This window comes from Sceloporus occidentalis, unplaced genomic scaffold (assembly GCF_023333645.1).
Source record: "Sceloporus occidentalis isolate IW3139 unplaced genomic scaffold, rSceOcc1.0.p SCAF_38, whole genome shotgun sequence".
Classification (NCBI taxonomy): Eukaryota; Metazoa; Chordata; class Lepidosauria; order Squamata; family Phrynosomatidae; genus Sceloporus; species Sceloporus occidentalis.
This window is the reverse complement of record NW_028317018.1, coordinates 5,618,307-5,643,702: the sequence shown is the minus strand read 5'-3', so window position 1 is coordinate 5,643,702 and position 25,396 is coordinate 5,618,307. Positions and strand designations below refer to the sequence as shown.

The 25,396-nt window shown below is 39.9% G+C and overlaps 1 protein-coding gene across 1 annotated transcript in view; it reads right to left on the bottom strand.

Annotated features, from left to right (window-relative positions):
- Positions 1-25,396, bottom strand: part of LOC149290664 (E3 ubiquitin-protein ligase RNF216-like) — a 90,519-nt gene that overhangs the window by 18,721 nt on the left and 46,402 nt on the right. The window contains exon 15 of the mRNA XM_089488453.1: positions 8,277-8,374. Coding sequence (XP_089344579.1) covers positions 8,277-8,374 — 98 coding nt within the window. The remainder of the gene's footprint in view (positions 1-8,276; positions 8,375-25,396) is intronic.

Genomic DNA, 25,396 nt, shown 5'->3' with positions numbered 1-25,396 from the left:
ATCTGGTCATTCTGCCCCCATGTCCTAATAGGACCATCTTTGAAGCCAGCTAATTCAATTTACCCCATCATACCATATATTTTTGAAAACTAGACACCAAGATATTTCAAATGCTAGGATTTAACCCTTTCCATGCATGAGATTCTACCACCAGCCTTTGCCACACTTTGTGGTAGTATTTTCTTGGTATTTTTTTATTTTTTATTTTTTTTTTACACAAATACTTTGGGTACAAATTTATAGCTCCAGGTATACGTCACTATCAAACAACACCCTAATATGTGTTCAACAACATCTCTCGAGTACAGTGATACCACCCATGCATGGGTTTGACTGCTGTTTGGGGTTAAAAGGCCACATTTGGGAAGTGCGCTTTTTTTTTTCCTCATTTCGGTCAGTCTGTGCCTATGCCCTATCTTTGAGCCCGGCCACTCCAATTTACCCCATTCAAACCATTCATTTTTTTTAAATTAGACACCCCTTGGGTATTTGAAATGCTTTTATTTAAATTTTTCCATGTCAGGATTTTTGGGAAGATACAGCGCTAATTTTAGCACTTGCTCATAATAATAAACTTTATTTTTTTATTTTCATTTATTTTATTCTTTTTGGGCTTTTTTTTTTTTACATTTTGCTGGAACTGGATAGTTCCTCTGATGCATAATACTTTTTAAATGTTACCATGTGTTTTTTAAGCTTTTTTTTTTTTAAATATTTTACTAATCACATAGTGATTAGAAAGCTGGGCTCCATGGACTTGTATGGTTGAATGCAGTACCATCTAGCAAACTTTTTCAACTTTATTATTTTTTTTTACAGGGCGGCCGCCATCGTGTGGATGGTGAAGATCATCGGCAGCGGCGGCTGTGACCGCTCTCAGGAGCGGTCACAGCCCGTCCTGGGGTAAGTGTTTGGTGTCGCTGAATGCCTCCTGATCGAGGCATTCCAGCGACACCATTGAAGTTTAGGAGGTGATCGCTGATCGCCTCCTAAGCGCCTTTTAGACATGGCCCATGGCATTACAGCAACAGCGTTTAAGCTTAGAAAGTGATCGTTGATCACTTTCTAAGCTTGTTTTAGTCTCATGACGTGTCAGGCACGTCATAGGTCGTTAAGTGACCGTTTTGCATGACGTGCCTGACCCGGCAATGGACATTAAGGGGTTAAGTGCCTGGCAACCTACGATCGCTTCCATCGCTTAAATGGTGTTGCTGTAATGCCTCTATGTTGAGGCATTCAGCAACACCCGAGATCGGCATCAGGCGCCCCTGTATGGTGGCGGACGTCCATTTTAAAAGAGTTTAGTAGGCGATCAACAATCGCCTCCTAAGCTTCAATGGTGTTACTGAAACGGCTCAATAGTGAGGCATTAAGCAACACCGAACATCCACCCCTGGACGCACAGTGAGAGCACCACTGAGATTTTGCCTCTCACAAGATGGAGGTGTTCTTATAAAAAAGAACCTCCTGAGAAACCCCCTGCATGTTGAATACAGGTACTCCATTCATCCATGGAAGTCACTTGAGTCCAGCTTTTTAATCACAATGTGATTAATAAAATATTTTAAAAAAATAAAAATAAATGTGGTAACCATCCAGTTCCAACAAAATGTAAAAAAAGTTCACAAATATCACAAAAATGAAAGTTTATTTTATGAGCAAGTGTCAAAATTAGCACTGTATCTTCCCAAAAATACAGTTAAAATGAAAGCATTTTTAAATACCCAAGGGGTAAAAAATAATAAAAAAAAGGAATGGTTTGATGGAGTAAATTGGAGTTTAAAGATGTCTCAAATACGGCATAGGTACAGACTAACCAAAATGAAAAAAGCGCACTTCACAAATGTGGCCTTTTATCCCCAAACAACCAGACAAACCCATGCATGGGTGGTATCGCTATACTCTGATGTTGCTGAACACATATTGGGGTGTAAATTCACACCTGAAGTACACTTATTGAATATCAAGAGTTAATCAAAACCTATATCACCTATGTGAAAAAGGAACCCCCCCCCCCCAAACCTAATAACTGTTTGTGACACCCTCAGTGACAGCAGCAGCAATCAAATGTTTGCAATAACTGGCAATGAGTCTTTCACGCTGCTGTGAAGAAATTTAGGCCCAATCTTTTTGGCAGCTTTGTTTTAATTCAGCCACATTGGAGGGTTTTCAAACATGAACTGGCTTTTTAAGCATCTCAATCATATTCTAGTCAGGACTTTGACTAGGTTTCTCTAAAAGCTTTATTTTGTTTCTTCTGAGCCATTCAGAAGGGGGCTTGCTTGAGCTTTAGGCCACAAACAGGGCATTCTCCTTCAGGATTTTCCAGTAAAGAGATGAATTTATAATTCTATCAATTAAACCTGGTCAACGAGCAGTAAAGCAGCCACAGATCATCACACTACTATCACTGTGTTTGACTGCCGGTATGATGTTCTTAATCTGCAGAATATTATCCCTGAGAAATTTTGGCATGAATGAAAGTTTTTTTTGACATTAAATATGTCTAAACTACTAAGGCTAAGTAATTCAGTATATTTTAGATAACTTAAGCATGTTGAATATTCAGCACATTTATTGTAATCATGTGTAAAATTGGCTCCATTAATGGAAAACATGATTGTAATGGGAACAATGTATCTGTTTATGAATGCCAGTGGAACCATAATCTTTGAAGCTGACTTGCTTTTAGCATAGCACGTGCATGGCCTTCTGCTCATTAGTGAACAGTTGTGTGTACGCAGATCTTGCTTATGTACTGCACCTTGTAAAGGTGTTTTTTTTTATTCTTTACAGGAAATAAATGAAAAACTGCATATGTCTATAATAAGGGCCCTACCATAATGGATAATTAAATTGGAGATCTTTCATGAATGGCTTCCTGCTATTCTTTGTATGATCTGAAAGCACAGAAAAAATCTACAGCAGGAAAAACGTTCAGTGTTCCCAATTCCTGTTATGAACGTTAAAGCAAACAAAGCCGAAACTAGTATTTTTTTTGGAATTTTTTTACTCTTTATCATGTACCCTCACATGAAGAACTAAAGGCTCTTTAATCTCTACAAGACTCAGGATGTAATAGTACGTCCTGAGAGACTGTCTATCCAAGACACAGGATGTATATCCTGCACTGTTTTGGCGCGACAGGGAGCCGACGCCACAGGAAGCATCAGCCAGCGCAACAGACCCTTTAGTTATACGAGATACTAGAATTGTACAACAACCTCATTAGGATCTCTCTCCAATAAAGCTAGGACAATGTCCTAAAAATTAATAGTAAAAGGTGAAAAAAGGCCTTAAAAATTCCATTGCTCTGTAAATAGATGCAGCGCGCTAGAAAGCATAACACCCCCCCCCCCCCATTATTATTGTACTCTGAACATTGCTTAACTAGATTCTTTTTTAGCAGTGGCAACTACCACATGGGAGAAAGTAAGCAGGTTGAATGACTCCATGAAAAGTAGTAGTAATACCATTCAGAATTAGCTTAGCGAGAAACAGAAAACATTTTATTTGTTTTAATCATCCAACAAGTTTTCTTCTCCCAAAGGTTCCTTTTTACTTTAATTGGGACAGTATAATTTAGGGCTGCAACTAACAATTATTTTAATAATCGATTAGTTGGCCGATTATTTTTTCGATTAATCAATACAATTTTTTTTATTTAAAATAATGTAATGAACAAACTAGGTGTTAAAAAAACAAAAAACAGCAGAATAAAAAAAACTTAAAATGTACACTTTCATCTCTTTATCACAATGGCATTTCTCTATTCACCTTCTTATTTTACTGACATAATAATAAAAGCTACAAGAACCCAAACACGGTGTTTCTCAAACTAGGTTTTAATACAAAGTTATTAGTAAATATTAATTCATATGTTAACTATTTTTCATATTTAATAAAAACTATGAGAAAAAAAAGCCTTGTTTAGATTTTTTTATTTGCCAAACTGCCCCAGTTATGCACATCTGACCCCCAGCTTGCAACTCTGCCCCCAGATATGCCTTATACCTCCTATATGCCGATTCCACTGTGCCCCCGATATGCCTTATACTCCTTATATGCCAGTGATATGTAACTGAGCCCCCTGATATACCTTATACCCCCAGATATGTCTTACACCCTGATATGCCTTATACCCTCTTTATGCCACTGTGCCCCCTGATATGCCTTATACCTTCCAATATGCCACTCGCCCCCATTTATGCCTTATACCTCCCTATATGTCACTGTGCACCCTGATATGCCACTCCGCCCCCCATAAATGCCCTACACCACTCTGAAATTCATTATACTCCTTGATTCACCACTCTGCCTCCCCCAGATATGCCACTCTGCTACCCTGAAATTCATTATACCCACTCATACACCACACTGCCTCTCTCCCCGACTCCCATACACCACACTGCCTCTCTCCCCGACTCCCATACACCACACTGCCTCTCTCCCCGACTCCCATACACCACTCTACCTTTTTTCCCGACTCCCATACACCACTCTGCCTCTCTCCCCCTCCCATACACCACTCTGCCTCTCTCCCCGACTCCCTGGTGTCTTGTGAACCTCCGTTGCTGACAGGCACTTTCACTGGAGCTTCATAGAAGCCCCAGTGGAAGTTAAGGGGAGTAACGGAGGCTGTCCATGCGCATCGCGCAGACTCCCACCAGCTGACAGAGAGGATGATCCTCTGCAGGAGACCTGGATTCTCTGTCAGCCGGTGGGGGTCTGCGCGATGCGCATGGACAGCCTCCGTTACTCCCCTTCACTTCCGCTGGGGCTTCTACGATGAAGGTCATGTGATGCTGGCGCTGCATCGTATTAGTCCCAGCGGAAGTGGAGGGGAGAGGCGGAAGTTGTCTGTGCCCATGTGCTCTGAAAAAAACCCCCTTTTTTAATCTATAAAAATCAATTCGACTAATCGATAATGAAAATCGTTGTCAATGATTTTCATTATCGATTATTATTGATTTTATCGATTAGTTGTTGCAGCTCTAGTGTAATTTACCTTAGCTCTCCAGAACCCAGTTTCTAAGATGATTTTAGTAAATTAACATTAACCCCTTAATGACAAGACTGTTTCTTACTCGTAGTACAAGCAAGTATTTTGGGACAAAGGCTCTTAACATTTTTCAGTGTTGCTGTTTAGCTGTAATTTTTCTTCAGGGCTTTCTTTAGATACCATTATTTCTATCATATCATCTAATTTACTATAAAAAAAAAAAAAAAAGATAAAATATGGTGATTTTTTGTTAAAATAAAATCTGTTACTCATCTGCAAAAACTAATGAAAAATAGATTTTAAATAGATTCAACTATTTGTCCTGAGTTTAGAAATAACCAATATTTTTATCTGCACGTTATAGGGCAATAAGTACCAGTAGCGTTTTGCTATTTCAAAACCACCCCCCCCCCAAAGCTGGTCATTCTGCTCCATGTGCTATTTAGGGTATCTTTGAAGCCAGCCAATGCAATTTACCCCATCAAATCATGTATTTTTAAAAACTAGATACCCCAAATTATTTCAAATGCTGGTATTTTAACCATTTCCATGCACTCGTTCTACCATCAGCCTTTGTCAAACTTTATGGTAGTAAAACATTTTTGTATTTTTTTCCCCACACACGTTGTACTCCGGGTATAAATTTACCGCACCTGGCATATGTCACTGCCAAACAACACCCCAATATGTGTTCCGCAACATCTCCTGAGTACAATGATACCCCACATGCATGGGTTTGTTAGGTTGTTCGGGGACTAAAAGGAACATTGGAATTTTGACTTGTCAAAAAGTCTGCGCACATATTCTATTTCAATTTACCCCATCAAACCAAATATTTTTGAAAACACACCCCAAGTTATTTGAAATGCTGGTATTTTACCCCTTTCCATGCACTAAGTTTACTACCAGCCTTTGTATTTTTTTCACACACGTTGTACTTCGGGTATGAATTTACCACTCCTGGTATGTCTCTGTCAAACAACACCCCAATATGTGTTCAGAATCTCCTGAGCGCAGTGAGACCCCACATGTATGGGTTTGTTGGGTTATTTGGGAGGTAAAAGGCCACCTTTGTGAGGTGTGTATTTTTTTTTTGCCATTTAGACATCTGGTCAGTCTGTGTCCACGTCCCATATTTGGGACATCTTTGAAGCCGGCCAATTCAATTTACCCCATCAAATCATAAATTATTTTTTTTTTTAAGACTAGACACTCTATGGGCATTTATAACGCCAATATTATAACTCTTTCCATGCAGGAATTTTTGTAAAGATATAGCGTGAATGGTAGGACTTCCTCATAAAAAAACTTTTTTTTTTGGTGACAGCGGGTAATTATTTTTACATGTTACCATATTTTTTTTGTAATTTTTATTTTTTACTAATTACACTGATTAGTGAGCTGGGCTTCATTGACCTTGCATGGTTGAATGCAGTACCTGCAGGAGGAGCTCAAGAGTTCTCAAGAGGGTCAACGGCAACGTCATTTACATGATGGCGTTTGTGGTTGCTCTTTGGAGCAATCACAAGGCTATCGGGGTAGGGGGTTGTGTTGCTACATACCGACATCGAGGCATGTCAGCAACACAGTTTATGCTTGGGAAGCCATTCTGATCGCTTCCTAAGCTGTTTCAACCTGCCGCCGCAGCCGTGAACTTTGATGATCGGTGCTGCGGCAGCCATTTTTCTTTTGGGGAGGGCTTTCCTCCCCGGATCCACGGTCAGCCTCACTTGTGAGGCTTCTGTGGATGCTGCAAAGCTGCTGATCGCGGCGGTGCAGCTGTTTAACAGCAGCCCGTACATGTACAGGCTTTGTCATTAAGGGGTTAAATTATATGCTGCTCCACTTCATAAGTATTCTATTTTACTCATGTGATCCGCATAACCACAAAACATGTGATTACAATAGAGATGGTAGAGAGGGTGGGTAAATGGATCCAGGAAAGTAGTCAGGAGGGTTCTTTTAAGTTGGGATGTGTAATTTGTGAATAAAGACATTTAGCTGAGGATGTGCAGACAGGATATCCCAAGAAAAATCAGTATCTGTTAATGGTACAGATTGGATATCACCATCTTTTTATGGCCAGTTCAAACCAGTTTATAAAGTGAGTAACTGGTTAATGCATTTACTAGCATATACTCAGTTTGACATTAACAATTAACATGAAAAGCAGCCCACTAAGATGATTAGTGCATCATAAAACTTAATTTGACAATCCAAATGTATCATAAATAATTTTGCTAAAACTGTAGCTGCATTTTCAAAAATGTATATTCAGCCGTCGACCTCAAACAAATGATAACTTCCCCTGCTTCTTAGTTGTATTAGCACTGACACAAGACAAATGCCTGCACAGGCACACAGTGGCCATGTGTAACAGGATGCTTGCTGGAAAAAAAAAAGTTACAACATTCAGGAAGCACAGCTTCCCCTTCCTCAATTAACAGGAAGAGTTGTTTTTGTAGATGAGCTCAGCGTTTCTTTCATTGCACAGCTGCTGGCATCTGCCTCCAGAAGTATTAAGGAACTGTCTAAATAAACACGGTATTGGAGCAATCTTAAAAATAACCTGTATTTAGTGTGGTTTATTGTATCATTCTACAACCTAATAAGGTTAGGGAGTTGAATATAACTAGCAATTCTCCTGCAAAGTGGTAAAAGTGGTGCAATCAGTATAGCAACCAATGGAATTTTTAGTGCTGATGGTGCAAACCTGCACCAGTATTGCTCATTGTACTTTACCTTCATTGTTTTATAGTTGATGCTAATCGCTAAGCCTGCTCTAAGAAAAATATTCTCTCCGGAGCTTGGAAAAATACATATTTATAACCCCAATTGTTTACCATGTCATCGTAAACCTAATTAAATAGTGTCAATAATTTCCCTTAACTAAAGTTCATCTCCAGAGAGTGTTTATGTGCTTTGTTTGGATGGCTCAGTAATAACATAGGGTGTTACTATGTTAATAGTATCTGTTCGGTTTAATCATAGCCTAATAGTGGCCCTCTGAGGTAGGGTTTACATTTTGGACATTGGAATTTTGTTAATAAAATGTATTTTTATTCCTAACAATTTTTGCTACTGGTGATAAATGGTGAGGGTGTTGATGTATGATGTAGGGTCTATTTTGCTACTGGTGTTACATGAATACCATCAACAAATCTGTGTTACACACACACACACATTACATACATAAGTTCATGTACAAAAATTTACTTCCTCTATTATGGGAAGAAGCACACTCAGCCTGGCACTGAAATGGTTGTGCACTCACATGAATGTTCGGTACTTAACATCATCACTTTCTGCAAGTTCTTCGCAGGTGAGATTTGCATGCTCCTTCCACGACTTTTGGCACTTCTTGCATGTTTCCTGAGAAATACAAAAATGTGTTTAAATGACACAAATGAGCTTTGCAAAGTAAAGCAGCAGAAAGCGATAAGGAGATTATGTATAATATGTATATGTATTATTGTATAATATGCACATATACACACGGCCCAGGTATCTATTGGCTTAAAAGTATTGCAACATGTAGCAATAAAGCATTAATTCAGCCCAGATTGTCAGATATTTTATCATAGAAAACATGTATTCCATATATTCTGTACTTTACATGAACACAAAATGGAGTCAGAGCCATTTTATTTTACTTAATCATGTAGTGATTTCTTTTTGTGTTTGTTCCCTCTATAATAGAGAACAAAGAAGTATTCATGTATATAGATGTTTCAGTATGTATGATACAATTAATGTTATCTTCCATGAGAAAGTTAAAGAGTAGACGCTGTATATCTTTAGAAATGTAATTTGGAATGGGGGATACATGGTAAGACTACCAAGGCCTGAGTTACTATCTAGGAGGTAACACCTGGCGATTAGGATGACCAAGGATAAATTCCAAACACATATGTAATGGTTTTAAGTTAATTCTTAGACCAGAGCGTCTCTCACAGGTAAATTAAGAAATTACAATGGTGTAAATATGAGTAGAAATCCTAATTTTAAATTTTAATGGGTAAAACCCACCGTTATGATTGGAGAATTCCAATCAAGAGGTGGAGGCTATTATTATTATTATTATTATCCTTTATTTATATAGCGCCAACAGTTTACGCAGCGCTTAATACAATACATAAATTCAAGGGATATGACAAGACAAGAATTGACAGACTAAGACAAACCGATACATTTGGTGGAGAGAGCCCTGCTCGCAAGCTTACAATCTAGAGGGAAATGGGGTGACAAACATAAGGCATAGAGAAAGGGTGAGAGGTATTGTGGGGGTTGTATCGATGACAAGGAAGTTCTAGCAGCTAAGATGGTATGCTTCTCTGAAGAAGTGGGTTTTTAGATGTTTCTTGAATGTTGGGAGGGAGGGAGAATGCTGAAGGTTCCTTGGGAGAAGATTCCAGAGATATGGGGCAGCTCGAGTGAAATCTTGTAGACGGGAAAAGGAAGGGGTGATGAGTGAGGAGGAGAGCCTTAGCCCATGGGAGGAACGTAGGGATCGAGTAGGAGAGTATTTGCTAATGAGGTCAGAAATGTACGGAGGAGCAGTATTATGGATGGCCTTATATGTCAGTACCAGGATCTTAAATTTAATTCTAAAGGTAATTGGGAGCCAGTGGAGGGTTTCACAGAGGGGGGAAGCAGAAGAGGAGCGACGTGCAAGGAAGATGAGCCTAGCAGCCGCATTAAGGATAGACTGTAGAGGAGAGAGTCGAGACAGTGGAGTGCCAACCAGAAGAGTGTTGCAGTAGTCAAGACGGGAAATGATAAGGGAATGAACCAGGGTTTTTGTGGATTCTTGGGTGAGGAATGGGCGGATACGAGAGATGTTTTTTAGGTGCAAGCGGCAGGATCTGGCGAGGGACTGAATGTGAGGGATGAAGGAGAGGTTTGAGTCAAGGATGACCCCAAGGCATCGGGCCTGGTTAGTAGGAGAGATAGTCGTGTTGTTAATGGTGATAGAGAATTCAGGTAGTGGAGTGGAGATGGAGGGAGGGAAGATAATGAGTTCAGTTTTAGAAAGATTAAGTTTCAGGTAGTGTTGTGACATCCATGAAGAAATAACAGACAAGCAATTGGTAATACGGGACAGGAGAGATGGAGAGAGATCAGGAGAAGACAGGTAGATTTGGGTATCATCTGCATATAGGTGATACTGGAGGCCAAATGAGTTGATTAGTTTGCCAAGAGATGAAGTATAAAGAGAGAACAGCAGAGGGCCAAGGACTGAACCTTGGGGGACACCAACCGAAAGTGGAAGGGGCGATGATGTCTTGCCAGAGAAGTTGACAGAGAAGGAACGGTTAGACAGATATGAGGAGATCCAGGAGAGCGCTGTATCTCGAATGCCTATAGAAGCAAGTGAGTCTAGAAGAAGGTGGTGATCAACAGTATCGAAAGCAGCAGAGAGATCCAGTAGAATTAGAATAGAGTAGTGACCTTTTGCTTTGGCAGAGAGCAAGTCATTGGAGACTTTTGTTAGAGCTGTTTCAGTAGAGTGAAGGGGTTTGAAACCAGACTGTAGAGGGTCAAGGAGGGAATTAGAGGAGAGGAAGTTAATGAGGCGGTTGTACACAATCCGTTCAAGCAGCTTAGAGGTAAAAGGAAGCAGAGAGATAGGGCGGTAGTTAGACAAACAGACGGGATCTGAGGAAGGATTCTTTAGAATTGGTGTGATTAGCGAATGCTTGAAGGCAGATGGTACAGTTCCAGATGATAGAGAAAGATTAAATAGGTGGGTAAGTGATGGACCAAGGGATGGATATAGAGACTTTGTAAGGTGTGAAGGGATGGGGTCAAGGGGACAGGTTGTTGGGTGAGAGGAAGAAAGAAGAGTGGCTATCTCTTCTTCGGTTGTAGGGGAAAAGGCAGTTAGTATAGTAGGAGTGGAGAGAGTGGTGTTGAGTGGTGTAGGAGGGAGTTGTAAGGAAGAGAGGTCTTTTCTAATAGTCTCGATCTTCTCTTTGAAGTGGGCAGCAAGATCTTGGGCAGTGAGAGAGGTTTGTGGTGTGGGTGTGGAGGGACAGAGAAGGGAGTTGAAAGTAGAAAAAAGGCGTCGTGGGTTGGAAGAAAGAGAGGATATGAGAGTGGAGAAGTAGAGCTGTTTGGTGAGAGAGAGGGCAGAGTTGTAGGTGTGGAGCATGAATTTATAATGAGTAAAGTCTTCGCTGGATTTGGATTTTCTGAAATAATGCTCAGCCGTGCGGCAGCACTTCTGAAGAAACCGTGTGGTTTTGGTATGCCATGGTTGGCGTTTAAATTGTCGGGGGTAACTTGTAGTAATTGGAGCTATGGTGTCGAGGGATGAAGCAAGTGTGTTGTTATAAAAAGAGGCTGCTGTGTCTGGGCAGGAAAGGGTTAACATGGAAGGTAAGAGAGGTTCAAGTGAGGCTGACAGTTGGGTAATGGTATTGTCTGGTAATGGCCTACAAGTATGAGGTGAACGCTGTAAGTTTGTCTTGTTAGGGGTTAGCACTGGAGAAAAGGATAGAAGGTGGTGGTCAGACAGAGGGAACGGGTAGATGGAGAAGTCTGAAAGGGAGCATGATCTGGAGAAAACCAGATCAAGTGAGTGTCCCTCGGTGTGCGTAGGGGAATTAGTCCATTGAGAGAGACCAGAGGAGGATGTCAGGGAGAGGAGTTTGGAGCTAGCAGAGTTGTTAGATATATCTAGAGGAATGTTAAAGTCACCCAGAATAAGACAGGGGATTAGTCCATTGAAGAATATTAGGCTATGATAATAAGCTCTGTTTTTAAGCTTATGTCTTGGATAATTTAAAAAAAAAAAAAAAAGAAAAAGGAAAAGGACGGACTGATTCACCAAATTTACCCCAGAGAATTGGAATCTAAAGATCCTGGCACCATATTTCACTCTTAGAGTTACTTGGAGTTCTAACCTATATAACTTTTAGAAAGTTATATTCTTTCCCACTTAATTTCTTGCCACTGAACCTGGATTAACTTCTACAAGGACCAGTTGGACAACAGCAACAAGTGGTGGTAAATATAATTGTTTTATTATTCTGAATAGAGATGAATTTTGTCTTCTTCATATAGAATTCCCTGTTTCTGGGAAATAATATATTGCATTATTGTATATGACGGCTTGTGAGACTGCAGCTTATAACCCGTGATAATAACAATAATGAAAAGGTATTTTTACCTGTAGATGAAGTTTGACATCATTTGCATCTATTAGGAATTTCACTAATACTCGTAGACATTATTAAAATTACTTTTTAATTTGTCATATTAGTTAAACTAATATAAGAGAGATAGTGATATCTTTATTACTGCCCTGATTATTATAAATTTTTGGTTGCTGAGTGGATTGGAAATTAATTGTGTGTTAGACTCAAAGTACTAATTCATATTGATAACTATCGATAATATATTGTATTTGAATTTATTCAATTTTTGATTGACTATCTTGGTGATATACCGTATTTGCTCGATTATAAGACGACCCTGATTATAAGACGACCCCCCAAAATCTGAATATTAACTTAGGAAAAAAGAAAAAGCCTGAATATAAGACGACCCTAAAGGAAAAAAGTTTTACCAGTAAATGTTAATTCATGTAAACTATTTTTTTTAATAAAAGCTATGATTGAGAAAAATATTTTTTTTGTTTTTATTTCTTGTATTTTCCAGCCTGTCCCCCAGTTACGCACATCTGCCCCCAGGCTTGCCACACCAATATGGCACTGTGGCCCATGATATGCCTTTTAACCCTCTATATGCCACTGTGCCCCATGGTATGCCTTTTGACCCCCTATATGCCACTCTGCCTCCAGAAATGCCTTATACCCCTATATCCCATTCTGGCATTTAGGGGGTTAAAATGCATATTATGGGGCAGAGTGGCATATAGGGAGGTATAAGGCATTTCAGGAGGCAGAGTGGCATTAAGGGAGTTAAAAGGCATTGTATAGAGCACTCTGCCTCCAGAAATGCCTTATACCCCTATATGCCACTCTGGCATTTAGGGGGTTAAAAGGCATATTATGGGGCAGAGTGGCATATAGGGAGGTATAAGGCATTTCAGGAGGCAGAGTGCTCTATTAAATGCCCCCTTAACGCCACTCCAGAAATGCCCTATGCCCCCATTTAACTAACACACACACACACACACACTCTCTCTCCCCCCCCTCCCCTCCCCTCTCCTCTCTCCCCTCTCAGCCCTCTCTTACCGGTGCTTCCAGCCGGGGCAGCGGGTTGACGTCGCCTTCTGCTGCAGCCGGAAGGAGGTGGAGTTGGCAGCGGGGGTTTGTATGCGTCCGTCGCGTATACTTTCCCCGGCTGTCAGAGATCAGAGATCTCTGACAGTCGGGGAAGGTCTACGCGACTGACGCAGACAACCCCCGCTGCTAGCCACACCTCCTTCCGGCTGCAGCGGACGTTGTCTACGCGGATCGCGTAGACGTCAACCCGCTGCCCCGGCAATACAGCAGGAAGCACCGGTAAGTGTGTATGATGGGGGGGGGGGGGTCGGGGGGGGGGGTGCGACAGGAGGATCCAGGTCCCCTGCAGCGGTGCGGGGGATCTGGATCTTAGTCTCCTAATCAGACTCTATTTGAGGTCTGATTAGAAGACGACCCCGATTAGAAGACGAGGGGTATTTTTCAGAGCATTTGCTCTGAAAAAAACCTCGTCTTATAATCGAGCAAATACGGTATATCTGATTTGAATTATAATTTTCGGCGATCTGAAAGAATTTAGGATCGGAGATAAAATATAGGGTATCTCCTTAAATTAATATTGTGGATGTGGTACTGCAATGTTTGGTAGCGTCGTTATTTTGTGTGTGTGACGAAATATTGGTTTTGCCTATTTTGTCTCATTAATATCCCTAACAAGATACAACCAGAGGAAGGAGTGTTACAAGGAGGAGGTGGTTGGTAAACTCATTTCATGGTCATGGATTCTTTGTTCTTAGCTGGGTGAGGTCTGAGACTTTATAAACAGATGACATGGCAAGTGCAATTACTTGCTTACTAGCAACTTGGATTTTGTACTATTCCATATCTTTGCTGCATTCATACACATTTTCCTGCTCTTAGGGCTACATACATAGCTTTTCCTTTCATATCTTTTCTCATTTTATCAGCACTTATATAGACTATCAAACAACCACCATGAGAACAACACAGCCTAAATAACCAAACACCCGAACATTGAGGAGCGAACTTTACAAGGTGCAGCACACAAACAAGATCTGTGCACACACAACTGTTGGCTAACTGATTTTTAGCAAAGTTCATTGGCGAAGAGTCAACTCTGATTATGGTCCCACTGGCATTCATAAACCGAATCACTTTTTTCCCCATCAATGTAGGCAATTTTAAACATGATTACAATAACTAATTGTAAGTTATCTAAAATATGCTGAATGACTCAACTTTAGTAGTTTAGACATGTTCAATGCCCAAAAACGTTAATGCTTAATTGAATTCATTTCACTTAATTTCTCAGTTAAAGCACAAACAATGGAAAATACAATACAAGTTCGCTCAGACATGACCACAAACTACATCAATGACAACAAAAATGACATCCTCAATCACAGTGGTTACATGACAAATATCATCAATGCCTTCATCAATTATCTTACCAACACCACCATTGGTGACAGCAAAAATAAGACAACTGCCGTGTTTCCCCGAAAATAAGACATACCCAAAAAATAAGATGTAGAAGAATTCCTAAGCATTTGCGCAATATAAGCCATACCCCGAAAATAACACATGAACGGCTGTGAGCGGGATTGAAAGTGGCACCCGGGCCGCTTCCTCCCGCCCCTGGCGCCTAATATGAAGTTAAAGGGGCCGGTGTTGACACACCGCACCGCCCAATGGCAGTGCCTCAGTAGTGGACGAAGAGTTGAGGCACAGCCATTGGGCGGCGCCGTGCGTGAACACCGACCAGGGGCGGGCTGGGCAATGCCCCCCACACCGCCCTGAATCTACATTAAAAGGCCACCCAATTAAGTGGCCAATTCAGCCACGCCAGGGCCGTCTTTAATGCCGGCACATCGAGATGCCATTGCATGTCTTAAGACATCCCCTGAAAATAAGCCATAGTGTGTCTTCTTGAGGAAAACTAAATATAAGACAGTGTCTTATTTTCCGGGAAACAAGGTAATTACATCACCTATATTAGTGGCATCACCAAAAGATCCAGCGACATCCGGTCACACAAACTTTACACTTAAGTAGCACTTTAGGTCAATCCAGAGCACCGATATGTGCATATATCCTTGGCACACTCCTTGTCAAGACACCAACCCATGTACTACTCCTTTGTCTTCCGTCAATGGGATTCACCATCCAGTAGCAATTTTAAAGATTGATATATAAAATTGTACTTCACTACAATACAGAGACTGGCGTTGCCAGAAACTACATCAATATCCTCCTAATAGCATTAATGCACCAATAACCACTAAATGTTTGAATACATTAAAATAAGTAAAATCAAAATAAAATATGTTGTACTGCATGCAGTTTTAATTTCAATCTAACAATCCTCCTAATCAAACAATAAATGAGTGACCCTGGTAGCCCTCTGTCATTTGCAAACGCACTTGGGGGAGCAAAATTAATTTCTAAGAACTTTTATCTTGTACGTCCTAGCGTTGGTGCATTTAACTGATAAATTACCGTATTTGCTCGATTATAAGACAAGGTTTTTTCCAGGGCAAATGCTCTGAAAAATACCCCTCGTCTTATAATCAGGGTCGCCTCAAATAGGTCTGATTATGAGACTAAGATCCAGATCCCCCGCAGTGATGGAGGGGACCTGGATCCTCCTGTGTTAACCCCTCCCCCAACTTACCGGTGCTTCTGAGTCCCCGGTGCTTAGTCCGGGCTGCGTGTAGAGCTCTACGCGATACAATCGCGTAGAGCTCTACACGCTGCCCGGACTAAGCACTGGGGTCTCAGAAGCACCGGTAAGTTGGAGGGGGGGGGGGCATAACACAGGAGGATGCAGGGGACCTGGATCCTCCTGTGTTATGCCCCCCCTCCAACTTACCGGTGCTTCTGAGTCCCCGGTGCTTAGTCCGGGCAGCGTGTAGAGATCTACGCGATTCGCGTGGAGCTCTACATGCTGCCCGGACTAAGCACCGGGGGCTCAGATGCAGGGGACCTGGATCCTCCTGTGTTATGCACCCCCCCCAACTCAGAAGCACCGGTAAGTTTGGAGGAGGGAGGGGGAGTGTTAAATGGGGGGTGTAAGGCATTTCTGGAGGCAGAGTGCTCTGTGAAATGCCTTTTAACCCTTTAATGCCACTCTGCCTCCCGAAATGCCTTTTACCCCCCCTATATGCCACTCTGCCCCATAATATGCCTTTTAACCCCCTAAATGCCAGAGTGGCATATAGGGGTATAAGGCATTTCTGGAGGCAGAGTGGCACATAGGGGGTCAAAAGGCATATCATGGGGCACAGTGGCATATAGAGGGTTAAAAGGCGTATCATGGGGCACAGTGGCATTTAGAGGGTTAAAAGGCATATCATGGGGCACAGTGGCATATATGGGGTATAAGGCATTTCTGGGGCAGAGTGGTAAGCCTGGGGGCAGATGTGCATAACTGGGTGGGCAGGTTGAAAAAAAAAAGGAAATAAAAACAAAATATTTTTCTCAATCATAGCTTTTATTAACAAGCAATTGTTCACATAGTTTACATGAACTAACATTTACTGGTAAAACTTTTTTCCTACAGGGTCGTCTTATATTCAGGCTTTTTCTTTTTTTTCATAAATTCATATTCAGATTTTGGGGGATCGTCTTATAATCGAGCAAATACGGTAAGTTTGGCATCAAGAAATGGATCGCCATCAAAGCACCAGAACACTCTGTCCAGAAGAGCACAGTGCTATGAACCTCTAAGATACTGAGCGGAACTCTTAAACTCCCAAGCCTCTGGCAAAGGACCCGAGGCTGAGGGGGGGAAAAACACAAAAAACAAAAGGACTAACATTCCATTTTAAGGACAAGCTTTTGAGAGTATAAACCTCCCTTTGTCAAGTCTATAGCAATACTGCTCACAAACATCTAAGTGATGTATGCAGTATAGCGGTTAAGGAGCAGGATAGAGACTGATAAGGTACATGTCACAGCAGTTTAAGGTGGTTGTAAATTAGTTTAGCGAGTGTGAGAAGAGTTTGGGGTTACTGAGACCATTTATTGTACTTAGACAATGTTTGCAGCCATTCTTTGTAACCCTCTGGGTCCAAATAATGCCAGACTGATATAACAGTTATAATAATGCATGAGGCTATTGTATTACAGAGGTTTGGATGGGAACAAATAAGTCAGTTTATACCCAGAGCTCTCACTATTCCTGTCTAAATACATTTGAGAGATGAATAGCTTAAAATACCAATTTCACATAGACAGTAATGTATAATAATTTCATGAAAAATCCTAATATGGAGCCTGAAATTATATATTCCACAATATGCATATAGAGGCTTCAAACATTTTGTCTTTTTATATTTTTTACTTTGTTTGCAAAAAGTAAACATGTAGTAGTGGCTCAACTAAACAAAATATACAATTACTAATATGAGCTTTTTTGACCAAGGCATTGTAAAGCAAAACTGTCCTTTTCTGCACTAGAAATCTTTTTTGCTCTGTGTAGGCTTGTCAGCCTCTTAATATTGTGTCACTACTTTCCATCTCTGCAAGCCTTTGAGATGTAGTAAAAGAGCATGAATAAACACTTAAGTTTTGCTAACATTATTGCTCATCACACACACAAAAATATACTTCAATGGAAAGCACCTTTTACCACTTCCTTCAATTCAGCCTTGATTGTATTATTCATAAAAATGATCATGTTATTTTTAATTTTTTGTGTACAAAGTTGAATGAACACATGGACAAGCGTGAACAGGAGTGAATATATTTAACAGGGTAAATGGAACTCTGGCATTATAAAGGTCATGCCAAATGGTAATTTCAGTCACCGCAACCCGAACCCTTTTTTTTCCAGCAAATGCCAAACTTGCTTTAGAAAAGGGGTTGTTCTAAAATAGTACAAAATCAATTAAAGGCTCATTAGTCTGGCAGCTGTTGATCCTTTTGTTCACATTTCCTCCCAGGGGTACATCAGTCAAAGCTCTTGCATAGCTTAGGGGTTAATAGAGTGTTGTAACATATATGGAATTGGATTTGAAGAACCCATATCAGAATTATTTACGGTATGTGTATCACCAGACAAAACAGTTTTCAAAAAACTGATTTCTGACACAAACATCTTCAACAAGAACATTTTGGCAGTTTTATTAATATTGATCAGAAAACTTCAGCTATGCACATTAAAAAGATGCATATGTTAAACAACAAAGTATTTGGGAGTTAAATTGGGTGGTCTAACCTTCTTTCATGGAAAATTGCCAACTCTAGTCCTTCAGAGTTACGTTTACTACATCAGCCATTATTTCCAGAAAATAAGTATAAACTCACAGAACTTAAAAAGTAATTAAGTCATGCACGTGCGCTGGAGGGACATATGAAACATATAGGGGTCCCGCTTTAGTAAGCCCCTGCTTAGTGTCCATCCATATTATTTCCGTAAGAAGCACTCAGCAGAGCTGCCTGGACTCTCCCTTGTCACTTATTCAGTATGCTAGACTGTCTGGTAGACTAGCTTGCCAAGGATTTTTCATCTGTAATGAAAAGCCAATACTACCCTACTTACACTATGCTGGAAGGGAGTGCAGAGAACAATTCACAGATTTGCTAGAGCCAAGTAAAGCACACAGTTTATTAAACAGACTATGTAACTAGTAATGTATCACTTTCCATTTAGTTTATCACTGCATGAATTGTTAGATCTATATCAAAGAAGACTTCACTTCTAATGTAATTTAAAAAAAAAAAAATTAAAATAAAAAAATGCTTCATACATTTTAGAAGCCATACTGCATAAAAATAGAGTGCAATACCATGGCACTCAGCATCCACAACCACAGGGTGGCTAAATCAGCATTTCACCATAACATGTTCTAATGTGTGCATGCAAAAATATAAATTGACAAAGTGCCAAAATCAGCAACAAGGACCCAACTTCCATAACTTCTTACCAGGCCCTGGTAAGGTGTGACAAAGGGGAAAGTATCATCACTCCAATACATATATTTCTCAAGAGAAAATTTACACCACACTATAGTCTCAGAAACAGAGTGCTTAATATGTAAAACAAAAGATTAAAAGAATGGTCCAGGTCAATATAGAACACACAATCACTAGTGAGCAATGGTAATAGCTATAGGAAGACAGAGCAGTAGCATACAGTTACATGTCTGCCATTAACCCACTTGAAGTCATAATGACTTTTGGCTACAGTAAATGCACTGTGATGACATGGAACATCATGGTTTTAAGTGATCAATGCAATAACCACGATAATCCCACAGGAACCAATTGTTAATGCATGCGATCAATGTGATTAAGAAATTGTTCAGAATCCCACTTATACATATGCCCCCTCGCCAAACATCTGGCACATCATACATACATCAATGCTGGCTCAGGAAGTATTCTAGGGGGCAGTAAGTGATACAATGCTCCTTTAAGATGTTATATATATCCAGAAACAATTGTTGCTATGTTATATAATTAATAAAGTTAAAAAAAAAAAATACATTGCAACAAATGCTTATTGCACAACTGAAGCAGTGTAGCAAAATATTTTAACATACAAATTACTGCAATGGTAATGAAGTGCCATTTTCCATAACATTTAACATGGCTGCTGTATAAGTGTACAACGGCAATTGTACATCTTCTTCCAAGAAAATATTAAGGGTCAAATTAGTCACAGCGGAGAGGAAATAGCACTCAACAGCTGTCCCCCATTGAAAAAGAGAAAATTAAAAATTAATAGTCAACAGTTGCTACTTAAAGGATACCCCTCCAAATGACGTATTACTAGATTTAGCGTTCAGAGAGTACAAACCAGTCTTTAGTAACTAGTATTAGTCTTGTTATACAAGTGTGGTTTGCTAGCCCATACATGTTCACTTCACGTTATGTTACATGGATCTATATTAATTTTCGTTTATAACTATTATAAGTGAACATTTAGGACCATTTGTCAATGCTAGCCTATTCCTCTAATCTAACAGCCATCCAAATTGATGTTTAACTGCCTAATTTGAAATACCCTGGGGTGTCTAGTTTTCAAAAACACAGTAGGGACACAATATGTATATAGGTTGAACTTGATGGACTTTGGTCTTTTTTCAACCTTATGAACTATGTTACTATAGGGCACATTGAATTAGCTGGCTTCAAAGACGGCCCATTTAGGAATGGGGGCAGTAGGACCAGATGTCAAAGTTCCAAGATGAAAAACGTGAACCTCCCAAATAACACATGTGGAGTATCACTGTACTCTGGAGATGTTGCTGAACAGATAATGGGGTTTTGTGTGACAGTGATATATACCAGGAGCTATAAATTCCTACCTGAAGTACAAATTGTGTAAAAATTTTGGCAAAGGCTGGTGGTAGAATCTCATGCATGGAAAAAGTTAAAAATACCACTATTTGAAATACTTTGGGGTGTTTCATAGGGTAAATTGTATTAGGCAGCTTCAAAGATACCCAAAATAACACATGGGACAGAATGACCAGATTTGGAAACAAATCGGGTTTGAAATAGCAAGAAACTACTTGTACTTATTGCCCAATAACTTGCAGAAAAAAAAAGAAGAAAAAAACAAACCTCAAAAACACTGGGTATTTCTAAACTCAGGACAAATAGTAGTAATCTATTTAACAGTTTTTTTTCATTAGCTTTTTTGGATAAGTAAAAGATTTTTCAAATAAAAGTGAGAAAGGGTGAGTTTTTTTTCCATATTTTATTATTTTATCTTTTTTTATATGAAATTAGACGATATGATTAAAACAATGGTATCTGAAGAAAGCCTTTCTTGTCCTGGAAAAAACATATAACTTGTGTGGGTACACTAAATGGGAGAGGAGAAAATTACAGCTAAACACGAGCACCACAAAAGTGTTAAAACAGTCTTGGTCACAAAGGGTAAAAAAAAATAAACAGGCTGGCCCTTAAGTGGTTAATCTGTCAATTTTATATTTTGTATGTATGACTGATTTTGTTATAATAAAAATAAAAAGACTAAAAATAAAACTGTAAAAAGGTTCTGGGCAAGAAGATTATGCTACTCACATTTAAAGGGGCAGTAATGCTTAGATTCTTTTCAGGCATCTGTGAAGCAAACAGCTTGATTCCCTGATACCTGCGTTAGCCTTAAATAAATGGTGTATCACTTAGTGAACCAAATTGTGGAAGCAAAGTGCATAAGCACTGGGAATAAACATTCATAAGCTTACGTTCCCTGCATAGTGTTATTATTAATCTTATTTAGACTCAATTAAGCTAAGGCTAATATCAGACAGTGCAGTTATTTCTTGTATATATTAAATACTCTAAAGAACTAAGATTGGCAAATAGAGCCTGCAACTTGGACGATTTTCTGGGTTTGATCACATCTGCTATTGCAGGTAACTGCTACACATAATGAGTCATATGCTGAGTCAGGCTTGTTTACAGAAGTACACAATAGGCTCTGTACATATTACATAGCCGGACATTACTGCAGAGCATTAGGACCAATGTGTCCCATTTCACAGCACCACATGTATTATTTATCTTATCCTAATAAGGAAGAAATGCTAATAAGCTCCATTTATAACTACACTAGAAACAAGACCATCTGTGAATTTTAGAAGGAAGCTGAATTTATTTGAAAAAACTGGCTGTGTGACCAACATCTTCATAGAAGCCTGTTTTTTCTGAAACAATGGCAGGATGAAACAGTCAATACCAGGGATTCGGTCATGTTACAAAGAAACTGTTTGCTCTTAGTAATATGCATTACCATGAAAGCTGAAGTTTCCCCGAGAGGTTCCTTTAAATTTACTTGGCACCCCTGCATGGGGGATTCTGGAGACTGCACCTTTGCTGCCTCTAGCCATCTACTATGCATGAGATGTTTTTATCTAAACACATCTCCTGGCAAGTGACACACTTACCATGCTCCAGCACTGCCACGGAGAAAAACACAGGGGTCTAATAAGACCACCCAGTCTGCATGCATACACAGAAATCGCTCCCATTGATTTCAGTGGAAGTGCATTCCTAGCAATGATTGTTTCAAGCAGCCAACCAGTGGCAAGAATTGTTAGCCACAGATGAAGCATAACTTCGTGAGCTGTTCAGCTCTGGGGGAAATATGGATGTATCTTATAATATTGGTTTGACACAGCTGTGTGCTATTGGTTCGTGCATTACTTTTATTAGTAGTTGTTCGAATAAAAACACACTGTAATTCAAGCCTCTTAATCTGAACCCAAAATGATTATTATAAACCCCAAAGACAAACCCTGAATAAAAACTCCTTTTAAACCACTTGCAAAGAACCATGAGAAGCTGTGTAAAGTCTTTCACAGAACACTCAATAAATGTAATAACAAAAAAGTGCAGCTTTTCTTTAGAAGCTTTTATTTGCTACAGTGAAAAGAAATCTACACTGTAGTCATGTGGAAGAAGTTGAGAACATTGATACGTTGAAATGCTTTTTAAATGTCTTGCATTAGGGAATCTGAACATAATTTAATCTTATGATTAAATATGTACTTCCGGGGCAGAGTCTGGTATTCCACTAGTAGCAAGGAGGAAACGCATTTACATTTAGTTATAAAAAGTGTTGTACTCAGAATGTGGAAGAGCACAATAAAGGCTATCACAACGGAAATGTAGTTAAGGGGAGTGTTAAAGAAGAGGGCATCATAGTTGAAGCGTTGAAATGATCAGTGTTCCTCCCTTTCTTTTTACGTAAACAGAATAAATTGTGGTAGCTTTGAAAGACAAATGAAAATCACTCCTATCAGCACAGATGTATATATATAAGCATTTTACAATATGAGTATTTTTTCTTATGTTATGTTATAACATAACATAAGACATCAACGCCCCTTCCACTTTCGGTTGGTGTCCCCCAAGGTTCAGTCCTTGGCCCTCTGCTGTTCTCTCTTTATACTTCCTCTCTTGGCAAACTAATCAACTCATCTGGCCTCCAGTATCACCTATATGCAGATGATACCCAAATCTACCTGTCTTCTCCTGATCTCTCTCCATCTCTCATGTCCCGTATTTCCAATTGCTTGTCTGCTATTTCTTTATGGATGTCACAACGCTACCTGAAACTTAATCTTTCTAAAACCGAACTCATTATCTTCCCTCCCTCCCACTACCGGAATTCTCTATCACCATTAACACGACTATCTCTCCTACTAACCAGGCCCGATGCCTCCGGGTCATCCTTGACTCAAACCGCTCCTTCATCCCTCGCATTCAGTCCCTCGCCAGATCCTGCCGCTTGCACCTAAAAAACATCTCTCGTATCCGCCCATTCCTCACCCAAGAATCCACAAAAATTCTGGTTCATTCACTTTTCATTTCCCGTCTTGACTACTGCAACACTCTTCTGGTTGGCTTTCCACTGTCTTGACTCTCTCCTCTGCAGTCTGTCCTAAATGCCGCTGCTAGGCTCATCTTCCTTGCACGTCGCTCCTCTTCTGCTTCCCCCCTCTGTGAAACTCTCCACTGGCTCCCAATTACCTTAAATTTTAAAACCTGGTACTGACATATAAGGCCATCCATAACACTGTTCCTCCATACATTTCTGACCTCATTAGCAAATACTCTCCTACTCGATCCCTACGTTCTTCCCATGGGCTAAGGCTCTCCTCCTCACTTCTCACCTCTTCCTTTTCCCGTCTACAAGATTTCACTCGAGCTGCCCCATATCTCTGGAATCTACTCCCAAGGAACCTTCAGCTTTCACCCTCCCTCCCAACATTCAAGAAACATCTCAAAACCCACGTCTTCAGAGAAGCATACCATCTTAGCTGCTAGAACTTCATTGTCATCAATACAACCACCACACTACCTCTCACCCTTTCTCTATGCCTTATGTTTGTCACCCCATTTCCCTCTAGATTGTAAGCTTGCGAGCAGGGCTCTCTCCACCAAATGTATCGGTTTGTCTTAGTCTGTCAATTCTTGTCTTGTCATATCCCTTGAATTAATGAAGAGCGCACCGTGGAAAAAAAAAATAAGGCAGATAAAAATGTAAAACTATAGTTAAGCCAATTATTGGCTTCACAAGAATAGGAACACCAATAAAAGGCATAAGCTTGGATATATAAGCCATGGTTCGACAAACCCAGCGTGCCAGGTCCCCATAGTGACTAGAAACTACATCCTGGAGCCCAGGGTTTTGTGGGACCAGGGGGCAAAAACTGTCCAGGACTACAATTGCAAATCCAGTAGCGTACGCTTCCCTGCAGGGGTGCATTACGTGACATCGCTAGGCGAGGAACGCATAGGGCGCCAGATTTACAACAGAAGATAGGCAGTGGCAGGTCTTTACAAGATGGGGTGGTAGTGTATGAATATATGTGTATACTGTAGTGTAAGATGGTGTGTATATGTATAGCGCTAGAGTCAGCATGTGTTTTTATGTATAGTGTTAGAGTCAGCATGTGTTTGTATGTGTGTTGTGCATGTGTGTAAGAGTATAGCATTAGAGTGTATGGTGCTGTGTATGTTCCAGTACGACATTAGCATGAGTGTATATGTCACCATATAGTGTGTGTATTTGTGTATGGTGTTAGTATGTGTGTACTTAAGTGTAGCATGTTGGTGTGTCTGTTACAGTAAGGTGTTAGTGTTTGTTACAGTATGGTGTTAGTGTGTTTAAATGTAAGAATAAAAGGTTAAACATGCAAGCTTGAATTTTTATGGTGTAAAATACCCCTTAAATAAAAAAAAAGTTAGAAGTTGGCTTCTAAATTTTTTGGTTGGCTTCCAGATCCAACCCAAATTTGTCAACCCCTGATAGAAGCAATGTCTGTAGTAACAACTGGTCTAAAAATAATAGATAACAATTTTACGCATTTAGAACATTTTAAAACACAAGTTTCATAGAAAAAACTATACTATGCATTAACCAAGAAACATGAAATGAGAAGGATAATACTGTGATAAAACGAAACGAAGTATTAAAAATCACACGTCTATGTTCGGCTTTAATGAATTTAATGAAGTTCACCTGGCATAGGGCAGTGAGAACCTGTCTAGTTTGCCATCCATACATTCTTGACAACTGTGCTATTTGGTATAAAAAAAAACACCATAGTGGGACAAATTAGATACAAAATAAACTGAGGCTTGTGAAAGACACACCAATGAACTAGTGCAACTGTATCACAAATCCCACAGCGCCACCTAAAGGCAACACTGAAATTACCAAGCTGTATATTCAAAGATGGTCCGAAAAATA